Source organism: Cotesia typhae, unplaced genomic scaffold, assembly GCF_013202065.1.
Source record: "Cotesia typhae breed Kobodo isofemale line unplaced genomic scaffold, CoteBio_Ctyphae scaffold_91, whole genome shotgun sequence".
NCBI lineage: Eukaryota > Metazoa > Arthropoda > Insecta > Hymenoptera > Braconidae > Cotesia > Cotesia typhae.
Genome location: NW_027423781.1, coordinates 4,007,853 through 4,021,455, shown reverse-complemented (window position 1 = coordinate 4,021,455; position 13,603 = coordinate 4,007,853). Strand labels below are relative to the sequence as shown.

Below are 13,603 nucleotides of genomic sequence, written 5' to 3'. Positions count from 1 at the left end.
CTTTCAAGGCGTGTCTAGAGTTGTGAAAAGCTGGTTTAACCCACGCGAGAATCAAGAAATCTTGACTGCTTGTCAGAATTTATTCCAATTTTCTTTCTTTTTTTTTAACTACTGCTTTATTTTTTATTCTACTAATATTTTATTTAAAGAAAGTCTTCTGATTTAAAAGAGATATAATTAAAAAGCTATTCTCAATACATATTATCGTCATATATACATCTATAAATATTTTTTTACGATGATACAGTTGAAATATTATTTATTGTTTTTGATAAAAAGATCCTTGAACTTGTTACGTTGATAAATGTAATATTTTTTTTAATGAAATCACTGAAAAACCCAGTTTAAGTTTAATAACTCATTCAAGTCCTAAAAATGCAATTAATTACGAGTTTAATTGAAGCTTTTATTTTTTAATAGTACATAAAATTAGGAAATTCCCTCTATTTCTATCAAGTATTATCAGGTCGTTATACGGTTTATATATTAAACAATTTTAAATAAAATAATCGTAGATAAGTGACCTTTCTACCGGTCAGACCCCTTTATTGGTCACTTAGTTGAAAATTCGCATCAGTTTTGTCAGGAATACGTAAATTGAAGTATAAATTTGGTAATTATTTACAAGTAGGGTCAATCATTTTAATTTTAATTTTTCGAACGAAATTTTGTTGTGAAAGTTGTAATATATATATATATATATTTTTTTTTCCGAAAAATACATAAAAAAATTAACAATTAAAAAAAAAAAAAAAGCTGATTATTACAATTATAACAAATTTCCAAAAAAATTGTGATATTTGACTTTTAATTTTTAATTTTTCGTTTTTTTTTTTTTTTTTTCATGTAATTTTATTAAAAATTTTCATTCATTAATGTTACGATAAATTCATGACCGTGCAATAATAAATTGTCTCTCTTTAAATCATTTTAAAAACGTTAAAAATTATTCTGGAAATATTTTTAAAATTTCCCAAAATTGTTCCGAAAATGTCCTAAAATTGTTCCAAAATTGTCCTAAAAATTTTGATCCATTAATCTTACGATAGATCTATAACCGTGTAAAAATAAATTGTCTTTCTTAAAACCATTTAAAATACGTTCAAAATTGTCTTAAAAATATTTTTAAAAAGTTCTAAAAATATTTTTGAAATGTCCCAAAATTGTCCTTAAATTGTCCCAAAAATTGTCAATAAATGTTTTATCCATCAATTCCTAGACAAATTTACAGCTGTGCAAAAATAAATTTTTTTTTTCTTAAATCATTTAATAAACGTTTAAAATTGTAGTAAAATTATCATAAAATTGAAGAATTATTCTGAAAATTTTCAAAAAAATACGTAAAATTGACGAAAAATTACTTAAATGCACTATTTTTAAATATCTGGTTATTTCTAAGATGTCCCAAATTGTGTCATGTTTGGATGTCCCAAGCTTGGGACATTTTTGGGACAATTTTTTTTACACGGGGTAATTATGAGCTGTGATAGAATTTGGTATTTTACAATAAACGTTATTATAATGTAATATAATTAATGCAAATAATTTATAAAGATGATTTTTATTTATAAGCAACTTCATATCATATGACATTGCAAGCAAAACGAATTCACTCAACAAAATATTTATTAACTGTTAATAAATATTTGTTAACTATTAATAAATACTTATTAATTATTAATAAATGTATTTCCCTCCCAAATAAATATTTATTGAATGTTAAAAAATATTTATTAAAATTTAATAATTGTCTTCTAAAAAATTAAATTATTAATAGTTAATAAGTCCTTCTTTCAGTGTATATATTAACTAATTATAAATGTACTTTTCTTTCAAAAAAATATTTATTAAAAGAAAAAAAAAAAGAGTTATATTTGGAAAATTGTTTCCGAATAAATGAATTTAGTGTAACAATCAATAAATTGTTCTGCCGATGTAGTGACCGTAATAGAGTATATAAATAAATAATTTAGCATTGCTATTGACTCATAATGAACCCAAGCTTGAAACTAAAAAAAATAAAACAATTCAACAGTAACTGACATTGCTTTTATTTAGTATTTGAATATCAGTAAAGATAATAAAAAGCTTGATTATTGACGTATGTACAATTGCATTTATATTTCTCTAATCGATAAGTTCTATACTAATACTATTGTATTATATTAACCGACTCAAAAATCAATTTTCTGAACACAATCTATTTCTCGTTTATTAAAACCCTATCTCCCTCACAAAAGCACATTGAAATATTTAACATCCGCCATTCTAAAATTAATCCGATAAATAATTCAAGTATATTTATAAGGTATCAAAGTTCAGTTACCTTAAAAGTAGATCAAATATTATCTACAAATGAAAATAAGTAAATTTAAAAGTTCATTTTTTAATTGAATAAATTTCTAAATTATTGGGAAAAATTTTATAATTAAAATAAATTTAATTTTAATTCTTAACTGTTTCTCTGCTTTTAGTTCATTGACTTGGGCGTGGTTACAAGCATAGAGTACAATCACAAGGACGTTGAGACGGCACGTAAGGGTCAGGAGGTTTGCGTGAAAATTGAACCGATACCAGGTGAAGCACCCAAGATGTATGGACGTCATTTTGATGATAAGGATATAATTGTCAGTAAGGTAAGATTATCATTTTATTTACCTATTATTGTAAACAGTATTGAACTTAATCCGAGTGAGACCTTTTTCGGTATTAAAATCTTCTGATTGTTTAAAATAATCATGAAGTTTAATAAATAAATCAATTTTTAATTAAATTATGAAATCAACACAAAGCTTGAAAATTAAAAGAAAATTTAAATTCGTCAGTCATTGATGTAAATAAAAGTTCAAATAAGATTCGTATAATTTACATTCTACATTGCGGGTTTTTTCGTATCACCCTCTCGTGACATCCATTCATTGATCCAACTCATTCATAAATATCCGCCCTCGTATCTGATCTCATTGATTGCACACAAAGCTATACAACGCTTGCGCCAATAACTTGTGTCTAGTTATTTTGAGCGCATCTTTCGTCACTTCTATAGTCACTTTTAAATGTCAACTAGACAAAAAAAAATAATTTAATTAATTTGATTATTTTTTTATTAAGAAGAATTTTGATATTGAATATTTCACAGAACCGTTAGTCAATACCAATAAATTTAATTAGTATTGCACGACTCAAAATGCTAAGCAGAGAGCAATTAAATTTTTTGTATCTGCTCTTTAGTATATTATTGTTACTTTTTTGTCAGTTCAAAAAATCTAAATCGATTTATGCAGTTAGACAAATAATTACATCACGATAAATTATGTAATTAATAAAAGTTTATTTGATATAATAAAAGCAAAAAAATTTCAATTAAATAATTTTTTTAATAGAATTTTTTCGTTGAAAAAAAAAAAAAAAAAAAAAAAAATGGTAATTATTTGCGAGGGGGTCCACTATTTTCATTTTCATTTTTGTGAACGAAATTTTTATCGGATTTTATTGATTTATTTTTTTTTAATGCACAAAAAAATGAACAATTAAAAAAAAAATTGATTGTTACAATTTCAAAAAAACTTAAAAATTTTCTAGAAAATTGTGACATTCAATTTTTTTTTTTTTTTAAATTGTTTATTTTTTTGTGTACTTTTCAAAAAAAAAAAAAATACATCAAAAATAGATAAAATTGAAATTTTGTCCAAAAACATGAGAGCCAAAATTTTTTCCAACTTTTGAAGGCCAAAAAGCTATCGAAATCTTTATTTTTTTCTTTCACGACAATTTTTATCATAAATACGCCTCAAAACAAGCAGAATGAAAAAAAATTGAAAAATTTTTAAATAATTACCAAAAAAATTGGGATTGCAAATAGTTATCCGGTGCTGTTGACTTATAATTAATAAATATCGGTAAAATTTTTCCTTACGCACCTGATCATTATAATTCGAGCTGTTGATTAAAAAAGTACCGGGAAAAATTCAAAAAAAAAAAAAAGTAGTGGCAACAAATTTCTTTTTTTTCTACTGTACTTTCTGAATTAGCTATAAAATATATATATTTTATGTTAAAAGTAAAGTGAGAAGTCTTTAATTACGCAATTTTGGCCAAATTTTCAATAAAACTGTATTTATAATTACATATTTCATCCTAATTTGAATCAGAAATAATCCATGTACTTTATTAGAAATAAAATAAGCATTATGAGTAGATTTTTGGATTTTATAAATTTTTTAAATAATCCAAATTCACATGATACAATAAAAAAAAGAAGCTATTTGTATAGTTATTATAACTTTAAAAATAAATTGTCTAGCGAAAGTAATAGAATTTCATTATTAATCATTGATAAATAAATATTTGTCTCTTACGTCGATAACCTAGCTGTGCACTTGTACATACATCTATATTATTCATATGTGTATTATATACGTATATAGTTTTACGTGCTCGTTGATTTTCCAAGCACCCACGCTTTCCGTGCCCGCATCCGGTCGTCTGGTATATTCCGAGTCACGCGAGATATGTCCGATCCGCGTTTCGATTCCGCTTAGCTTCTGTCCCACGCTGATATTATATATATATATATATATATATATATATATATATATATATATATATATATATATATATATATATATATATGTCGGATTAGCGTTGGGTTGAGATGAACTCTCGCTGCCATTATTATTGTTGGACATTTTATTGTGAATTTAATGGTACAACGTCACAGGTAATACAATTTAACAGTATGTAACTATAGTCACTTATATCAACAATCACTTATTAATAACGTACAATAACAAAGAATCACTACACTATGATTATTACTATTATTACTAGATACAAACAATTGTAGTTTGACAAACGGGGTTAATATAAACAATATCAAAGTAATTACAATATTATTAACGTTGACGTTAGGAATGATCAGAGACTTAAGTCGGAAAACGAATCCACGATCGGAAGAGCAGCAGCCCGTTCTCGTGTACTGTTCAGGAAGAACTGCCTATTACCAGAAACTGTTTTCTATCTGTAGCTCCTTCAAGTAATTACTTTTAAAATAAAAAAATACACAAGCTACGTACTGCAAATTCTAAAAATGTCTCGTCTTTTTGGTATTGCTGTCCCTTCGATCGTGGCTACGTTAGACCCGCACATGTGGTCTTTCCAACCCAAGTTGACCGTCATAAAAGGCTCCGAGAGAGTCTTACTAAACTTTCCTTAAGGGATTAAATCATAAAAATTAAAATGCTAAAGTTTATTTCTAGTTATAAACTAAAATGCTTGGGATTTTCCAACGTTCCCTTGTAAAAACCCGGCTATTGTCATCTCCGACACGGCCATCCTGACGATCACACGTCCTCGGGTGCATCTAAAATTTAGTTTTGTTCAGGGTTAGAGTCGAACTAACGACTTTTAGACAACGAATAACTTAAAATAATCTACTAGTTCAGGGATCTAATCGAACAACAGAGGATAGAAGGTTGTGTATAACAAAATATCAAATTTTATGATCGCTAGTGCCAGTTGTGTTTCACGAGATATGGATTCTGGTGAATTTCATTTTCTGTAATTGCCAACAAAAAAACACATCTAAATTGCTTTAGACTCCACTGTCAGACTGGACAAGTGGTATAGAAACACATCTAAATTTCTTTAGACTCCACTGTCACACTGGACAAGTGGTATAGAAACACATCTAAATTTCTTTAGACTCCACTGTCACACTGGACAAGTGGTATAGAAACACATCTAAATTTCTTTAGACTCCACTGTCACACTGGACAAGTGGTATAGGTTTATTTGATCTAAATTACTGTCAATGCTCTTCAGTGCTTTCTACACTTAACGAGTTATTTTCGTCCTCAAGATCACTATGATCCAACTCACTAGGAACACAACTTTGCGGCATCTTTCTTAACTTATCATGACTATATTTATACGTTCTTTTGCCTCTAACTGAATTTAAAATGTATCTATCTCCTTCTAGAACCTCTGCTATTACAAATGGACCCCTAAATTTCGGATCTAATTTAGTTTGATTTCTCTCTTCATTTTTAACAGTACAAAATCGCCAATATTAAATCTAATTACTTTAGCTTTAGTCTTATCAAATCTATTCTTATTATAAATAGCATTACTTTCGATGTTACTTATAGCTTGCTGTCTTACATTGGAGATATCTATTTCTCTTACTTCAGAGTTTTCATGCGCTAAAAATCCGTAAGGTCTTGCCACCTTACCAATGAGCAATTCTAGAGGACTAGATTTGGTAACGCGATTGGTAGTGCAATTCAAAGCCAACTGTATTTCGCCTACTGCGTCTTGCCATGAACGTCCAGTCGTTTCTACTGCGGTGAGCATATTCTTTAGAGTACCCATAACGCGTTCTACCTGACCATTTGCCCTACTAGATCCCGTAGCTATTAGGTGTAATTTAATATCTTGACTTTTACAAAAATTTTGGAAATCCTTACCAGTAAAGCATCTACCTTGATCAGCAATTACACGGCAAGGACTACCAAAAATAAAGATAGCTGATTTAAGTGCTTTTATTGTATTAAGGGAATCTATATTGCGAGTATGATACAGGTATACGTATTTTGTAAAGGCGTCAATGAGTACAATAATGTATTCTTTGGAGTCGTTCTTACCACTTAGTTTACCCGTAATATCCATATGGATAGTGTGCCAGGGTATACCGGTTTTGGGTATCGGGTGTAGCTCGGCCTGTATCTTGCCTGAATTAGATTTAGAGACTTGACAAGTATGACAGTTTTCTACAAATTTCCGCACGTACTTTGCCATCCCTTCGAACCAATAGTATTCGTATAGCTTTTCAAGGGTCTTATCCCAACCTAAGTGCATGATCGATTGATGTATATGATTAATAACGGACCATCGAAAACCTCGCGGGACAATGGGTAGACAAAGAGTCTTCCCATTCCTTTGAATTTTTCGATAAAGGGTGCCGGATCTTAATTCGTACGTCTTTAGGATATCCTCCGTATTTTCATTGTTGTGCAATTTAGAAACGATTTCCGAGATTTGAGGATCGCGACGTTGCTCTGCTAGTAACCAGTCTTCCGATATCTCTGTAAAATTAATGAGCTTCTCTTCGATCCTTTCAAAGGGTTTACAAGAGATGTTAATTGGGTTACGGGAAAAGAAATCAACGTGTGACATTCGTTTTCCCTCCCTGTAAACAATTTCAAAAGTATAGGATTGCAGAAAAGCCCACCATCTATGAACCCGGTCATTTAAATTGATTTTATTTTGGGATGCTTTTAAAGAATTACAGTCAGTAACAACTGTAAATTCTCGACCGTGTAGATAATGCCGAAAATGCCTGATCGAGTTTACTACAGCCAAGGTTTCTAGCTCGTACGAATGATACCTGGATTCGGCTGAGCTAGTCCTTTTACTATAGTATTCTACGACTCTATTGTTACCTTCTACTTTTAGCATCAGCATAGCCCCGTAACCATCGGAACTAGCGTCGGTGTGAAGTTCAATGGGATAATTAGGGTCAAAGATGATCAAGACTGGTTCGTGTGTCAAGATGGTAATTACTTTTTGCCGGAGTGTTTCATGTTTGTCTTGCCAATCTATGTTTTTGTTGCCCGACGTAAGAGAATACAAAGGTTTCATAATCTGTGAAAACTTTGGGATGAATTTACGGAAGTAAGAAGCTAAACCGATAAATTGTCTCAGTTGTGTGACAGTAGTTGGAGCAGGTAAAGAATTCAAAGCTTGTATCTTACGCGGGTTGGGTCGTATCTCACCGTTAGTAATTTCATAACCCAGGTAAGAAATCGATGTTTTGAGGAAGGAACATTTAGCAAAATTAAATGAAAATCCTGCTTTAACGAGGATATTTAGAAGGGTTTCTAATCGCTCCAACGCTGATTCTATTGAACTGGCGATAATTAACACGTCATCTAAATAGACTACAACCCAGGAATAAGCTAAATCACCCAAAGCTTTAAGAATTTCTCTCTGGAAGACAGACGGCGCATTCTTCAATCCAAATGGCATTCTCAGGTACTCGTATTGACCATCGGGAGTAACAAAAGCTGTGAATTCAGTAGAGTTTGGGTGGATACCGATTTGGTGAAAGCCGCTAGCCATATCTAAGCTTATAAAATACTTAGCGTCACGTAACCTTGAGATTTGGTCTGAAATTAAAGGCAATGGAAATCTGTCTGCAACAGTGTTTCTATTTAACTCTCGGTAATCCACACAAAGTCTATCTGAACCATCTTTCTTTTTGACGAGTAATATAGGGCTAGAAAACGGTGAGTTGCTGGGTTTTATAATATTCGCTTTAAGCAATTCGTCAATTCTTTCACGAACAATCTCCCGTTCTTCAACACTGAGTCGATACGGTCTTCTTTGAACGGTAACATTAGGATCTATAAGACGTATTTCTAACTGACCTGTAGTAACTTCGTTTCGGGAAAACCCGTGATAAAAGAATCTTTAACATTTTCTAAAACAGAAATTAATTTGGTTTTATCGCTGCCCGTAACGTCGGTGTTTATCTCATTAAAATTAATGTCACTAGGAACCGTTTCGCAGGTATTGACTACTTTCGTTTTACAAATAGTAAAGTGATTTTGCGTAATATTTATTTCAAAACCCTGACCCAGAATTTCACGACCAATCATTATATTATATTTTAAGTAATTATCCGGAATCACATGAAAGACTATCTCCAATGTAAAGCTATTTATACAAACGGTAGACAAAATTTGCAAGGTGCATTTGACACAATTATCTCCTATACCTCTCATTAAAACTACGTCATTGATACGTTTGCCCGAAAATTTCTTGGCAACTGACTCTTTGATTAGTGAGCACTCAGCTCCTGAATCAAAGCAAAATGGAAACGACTCACCCATATGGGTCATTGTACCCGTTGGAACATCTACGGTGCAAAAGTCCACTCGGCGTTCGATGCTTGAGTGTTGGTTACTATTGTTGTTGACGCCGGTGCTGTTGTTTTTCCTTGACGGACAGTTCGGTGCGATATGACCCTCTTTGTGGCACTTAAAACAGGTAACCTTGGTGGCGATGGATGATCGATTCCCTTCTGGGCTATGGAGATGTTTCCTCTTGTCAAGAAATAACTTTTTGCGACATTCAGCTATTTTATGGCCGGGAATGCCGCAGAAAAGACATTTTATCCGTGACTCCGTAGTTTTAGAGCGTTTAGGGTCTGGATTTGACAAGTTTTCAGATGACTGAAACGGTCGCTTCTTCGCGTACGAATAAGCTCTCATTTCGTTGAGGAACTGATCTTCTGTTTTTACCTCGCTCGTAAGCGCGGTGCGTTCCACGCGGTGATCTTGAGACGTTAATCGATAGAGAACAACGCCGTTGATGATTTCCGCCATGCTTAAATTTTCCCACCTGGCTTTGAGGAGAGAGCGTAAGCGGATACCGAAAGCTCCAGTAGTCTCATCTTTTAGCGGTTGTTCGTTAAAAATTTTCATGAGTGCTGAAGCTGCGGTTTCTCTTCCCCCAAAACGGGAAATAAATAGTTCCTTGAATCGGGACCAAGTTATAGTTCCTCCAACCATAACTTGAGTTAACCACTGTGCGGCGGAACCCTCTAGAGCGCTACTAAGCGCGGAAAACAATGCGCTGCCCTGCAACGGATTTTCTTCCATCATGATGGTGACAGCTGAACTCCATGCAGCCGGATCAGAGCCAGAAGTTTCTGGATTAAATCGTGGCAACGTAAATCTCCTGGTATTCGTATTAGGCTTTGGAGTGATCGACTGGATCAACTCGCGTAAAATAGCCATGTGCTCTTGCATTGATATACCAGGCGTCGATCCCACTTCTGATGTCGGATTAGCGTTGGGTTGAGATGAACTCTCGCTGCCATTATTATTGTTGGACATTTTATTGTGAATTTAATGGTACAACGTCACAGGTAATACAATTTAACAGTATGTAACTATAGTCACTTATATCAACAATCACTTATTAATAACGTACAATAACAAAGAATCACTACACTATGATTATTACTATTATTACTAGATACAAACAATTGTAGTTTGACAAACGGGGTTAATATAAACAATATCAAAGTAATTACAATATTATTAACGTTGACGTTAGGAATGATCAGAGACTTAAGTCGGAAAACGAATCCACGATCGGAAGAGCAGCAGCCCGTTCTCGTGTACTGTTCAGGAAGAACTGCCTATTACCAGAAACTGTTTTCTATCTGTAGCTCCTTCAAGTAATTACTTTTAAAATAAAAAAATACACAAGCTACGTACTGCAAATTCTAAAAATGTCTCGTCTTTTTGGTATTGCTGTCCCTTCGATCGTGGCTACGTTAGACCCGCACATGTGGTCTTTCCAACCCAAGTTGACCGTCATAAAAGGCTCCGAGAGAGTCTTACTAAACTTTCCTTAAGGGATTAAATCATAAAAATTAAAATGCTAAAGTTTATTTCTAGTTATAAACTAAAATGCTTGGGATTTTCCAACGTTCCCTTGTAAAAACCCGGCTATTGTCATCTCCGACATATATATATATTTTATACATGTAATATATACATATATGTTGCATTATTACTCTTCAAAAAATAAATATAATACCAATTAAATGATTTTATTATTAGATATTATGATATTTATTGCATTACTTATTAATTTAATGTGAATAAATATTTATACTTCTCTTATTTAATTTATTCACTCTCTTGTTTTTTATCTAATATTTTTATTTATTTTTTCGCTTATATTTTAACTCTTTCAGAGTTTTTATATTAAAGAACCACATGTGCTTAACATATGAAACGTTACTGACAAAACGGCACATATTTATGTACACAGTGTTTTTAATCGAGAAGCCAAACAGAAATATTAGAAATTTTTATACATTTAGATAAAAATGACAGTAATTTTTACGGAGAACAACTTTTAGAGTATTCGATTGTGATTTCTCAAAGATATTATTCAACCGATTTAAACACATGTAAGTTTTAAATGTTAAAAAAAGTAAAGGGAAAAGAGAAACATCAAATTTTTTTGAAACCAGGATGAAATTTTGAAGAAAAAATTTTTTTTTCTTGAATCAACTTTTTTCTTCAGTGTAATTATTTAGTGTATATTTATGTTACGGTCCATGTCTGTTTTTCCCTCGATTAGATATATATCAGACTATCCGACGTCGTATTGATTACCACCTTGCACCAAGCTCAGTAACTCCAATACTATTCTCTTCTGAAGATCTCTCTAATTTTTTAGACCGCACATGTTTCTTCTTTGTTTTTCTCCTTCTTGTTCTTTTTCCTAATTTTTTGCTTCTTCTTTTACGGTTGCGCTTTAAATTTTGTATTGCATTTAAATGGTCACTCTTTTGCTTATATTTTGCACAGTCATGAAAAAAAAAATTAGTCAATACAAACCGAATCCTTGAAATCACTAAAAAATGGATTAGGATTTTAGTCATAGATTTTCAAATCAATTTTATTTGGTAACAGACTCTGCGCGTCAAACTTGTCTGCTGTTTAGTCACGAAGGCTATCGTGTAAAATTACTGGAAAGAAGAATAATAATGGTAACAGCAGTAACTGTTCTTGCAATGCAAAAGACTAAAAAATCATGAATATACTGTAAGTGAAGTCTGGTGTCGACGCATTTGAATTGGCTAATGTCCGTCACTCGATCACTCATTGCAATGTATATTACGTCTATACATTATGCGAGTTATATTTCTAGGCCAACCAGGCATTTATATTAGTTGGTCTCCAATAATATAATTCTATTCCTTTATACTTAATGAATCACAGTTTACTTTAACTCCGTTATATATCATACTTATTCTAAATTGATGATTATATATACTGTGCTTCTATTCAGTAAAAAAAAAAAAAATACTATTAGATTTTTGAAAAATATTTTATTCAAAATTCCACTCCTGTTTTCAAAAATCTAGTTTTTTTTAATAAAGAAATTGAATCATGATTCAATAAATGAAAAATTGTTTTAACGAAGCTCTTTAATGTTTGGACCAATTCAACATCAAATTTAATTTAAACTTGATTAGGTTTATTAGGTTTATTGAAGACTCATTTATGCACTGAGAACAAATTTCTTCTGAAAAAATGTGCAATGTTTCAAATTTTTAACAATTTTGTTGTTTAACTAAAAAATAGTAACTTTCTTGGTGAAAAAAAGTTTTTCAGATTTGAGTAAATACAATTTTGAATGAAAATTCGCAAATTATCTATCTACACGGAAAAAAGAAAAATAGAAAAATTACAGTATAAAATGTAACGTGGCGCTTCGTGATAGAAACTGGAAAAATTACAGTTTCAGATTGTAAGTATTACAGATTTTATAAGAATTAGATTGTAAAATGTAATATTTACATTGAAAGCTTTGAAAATTAACATTCAAAGTTTGAATTACAAAAATGTTATTTCGAACTGTAATTTTTCTAGTTTTGAATACGACGGGTTTTGAATACAAAATTTTTCAACTTTCCGCTAAGGAAATTGAAAATTTTCAAAAATTGGGAAGATATTAGTTTTACTCCATTTTTACGAAAATCAAGTTTTCATCTCGAGCTTCCCTGACTATTTCCGGGTAATGACATCGTGTCTTAAAGAGCTCAAAAACATAGAACAGCTAACTCTTAGAGCTTGGATAGCTCAAAATAACACACAAATTCTAATTTTGAGCTCGAAGAGCTCAAAAATGTCATAAGAGCAATTTTAAGCGCTTAGGTATGGAACTAACGGGAAGTTGCAGAGATGGCCTTTAGGGTCAACCGTTTTCCTAATTTTTTTCAATAAGAAATTTACAGTGAGAAAAATTTTAATTTTTTTAACCAAGAAATAAAATTGTTGAAAATTTTAAACAAATTTATTTCTAATCATAACAATGCCTATTTTTTTCAAAATTAATTTTTTTTCTCAGTGTTCTTTTTGAGCTTAATTATTGACTCAATATGCTTTTTGAACTTAGTTAAGAAAAGTAATTTCAAGACGAAATTTAAAGCAGGAATCTTGGAACGACGACCGGTTGTCTGAAAAGTAAGTTTCTTGAAAAGATTACTTTTCTTGAAGCGAGATAGTTTTTCTATTGGAGGAGTTCAAAAATAGTAGAAACTTTAAGAAATGCTCTGGATAAAACGTATATACTTAACCGATCATTATTATTAGTGGAATGTGTGAATAAAAGATTTAATGAGTTCAATATATTTAAACAGACGAGTAAATTTAAACGTATAACACAATAAAGCGATGAAGTTTATTCACAGATTTAATAATAGAGTAAATGGAAAAAACGGTAAATAAAGTTGAAATTTAAGTATCGTAAACTATAAAAGATTAGACAAAAATAGTTTTATTAGGTGTATATATTTATCGCTGTAGAAGTCAATGTTTGATACTTAAGTCAATGATAAATGTAATAAAAAAGGTTAATAGTATTCTGTTAATATACATTGAGGTGGTATAGGTGTGTGATAATAAAGGTAAGAGAGAAAAGGTAAGATAAAAAAATATAAGAACGAGAATCTACACCGGATGTAATGTACACGCCTACGCGGCTGCGAGGTTGCAAATTAATTCGTGTC

At 31.1% G+C, this 13,603-nt stretch overlaps 1 protein-coding gene and 1 long non-coding RNA gene across 2 annotated transcripts in view; one reads left to right on the top strand and one right to left on the bottom strand.

Moving 5' to 3' along the window:
• LOC141537566 (uncharacterized) overlaps positions 1-13,603 on the bottom strand; it is a 143,293-nt gene that overhangs the window by 59,549 nt on the left and 70,141 nt on the right. The window lies entirely within an intron of this gene.
• Positions 1-13,603, top strand: part of Eif5b (eukaryotic translation initiation factor 5B) — an 81,904-nt gene that overhangs the window by 53,411 nt on the left and 14,890 nt on the right. Inside the window, exon 14 of the mRNA XM_074258603.1 lies at positions 2,475-2,636. Within this exon, the coding sequence (XP_074114704.1) occupies positions 2,475-2,636 (162 nt within the window). The remainder of the gene's footprint in view (positions 1-2,474; positions 2,637-13,603) is intronic.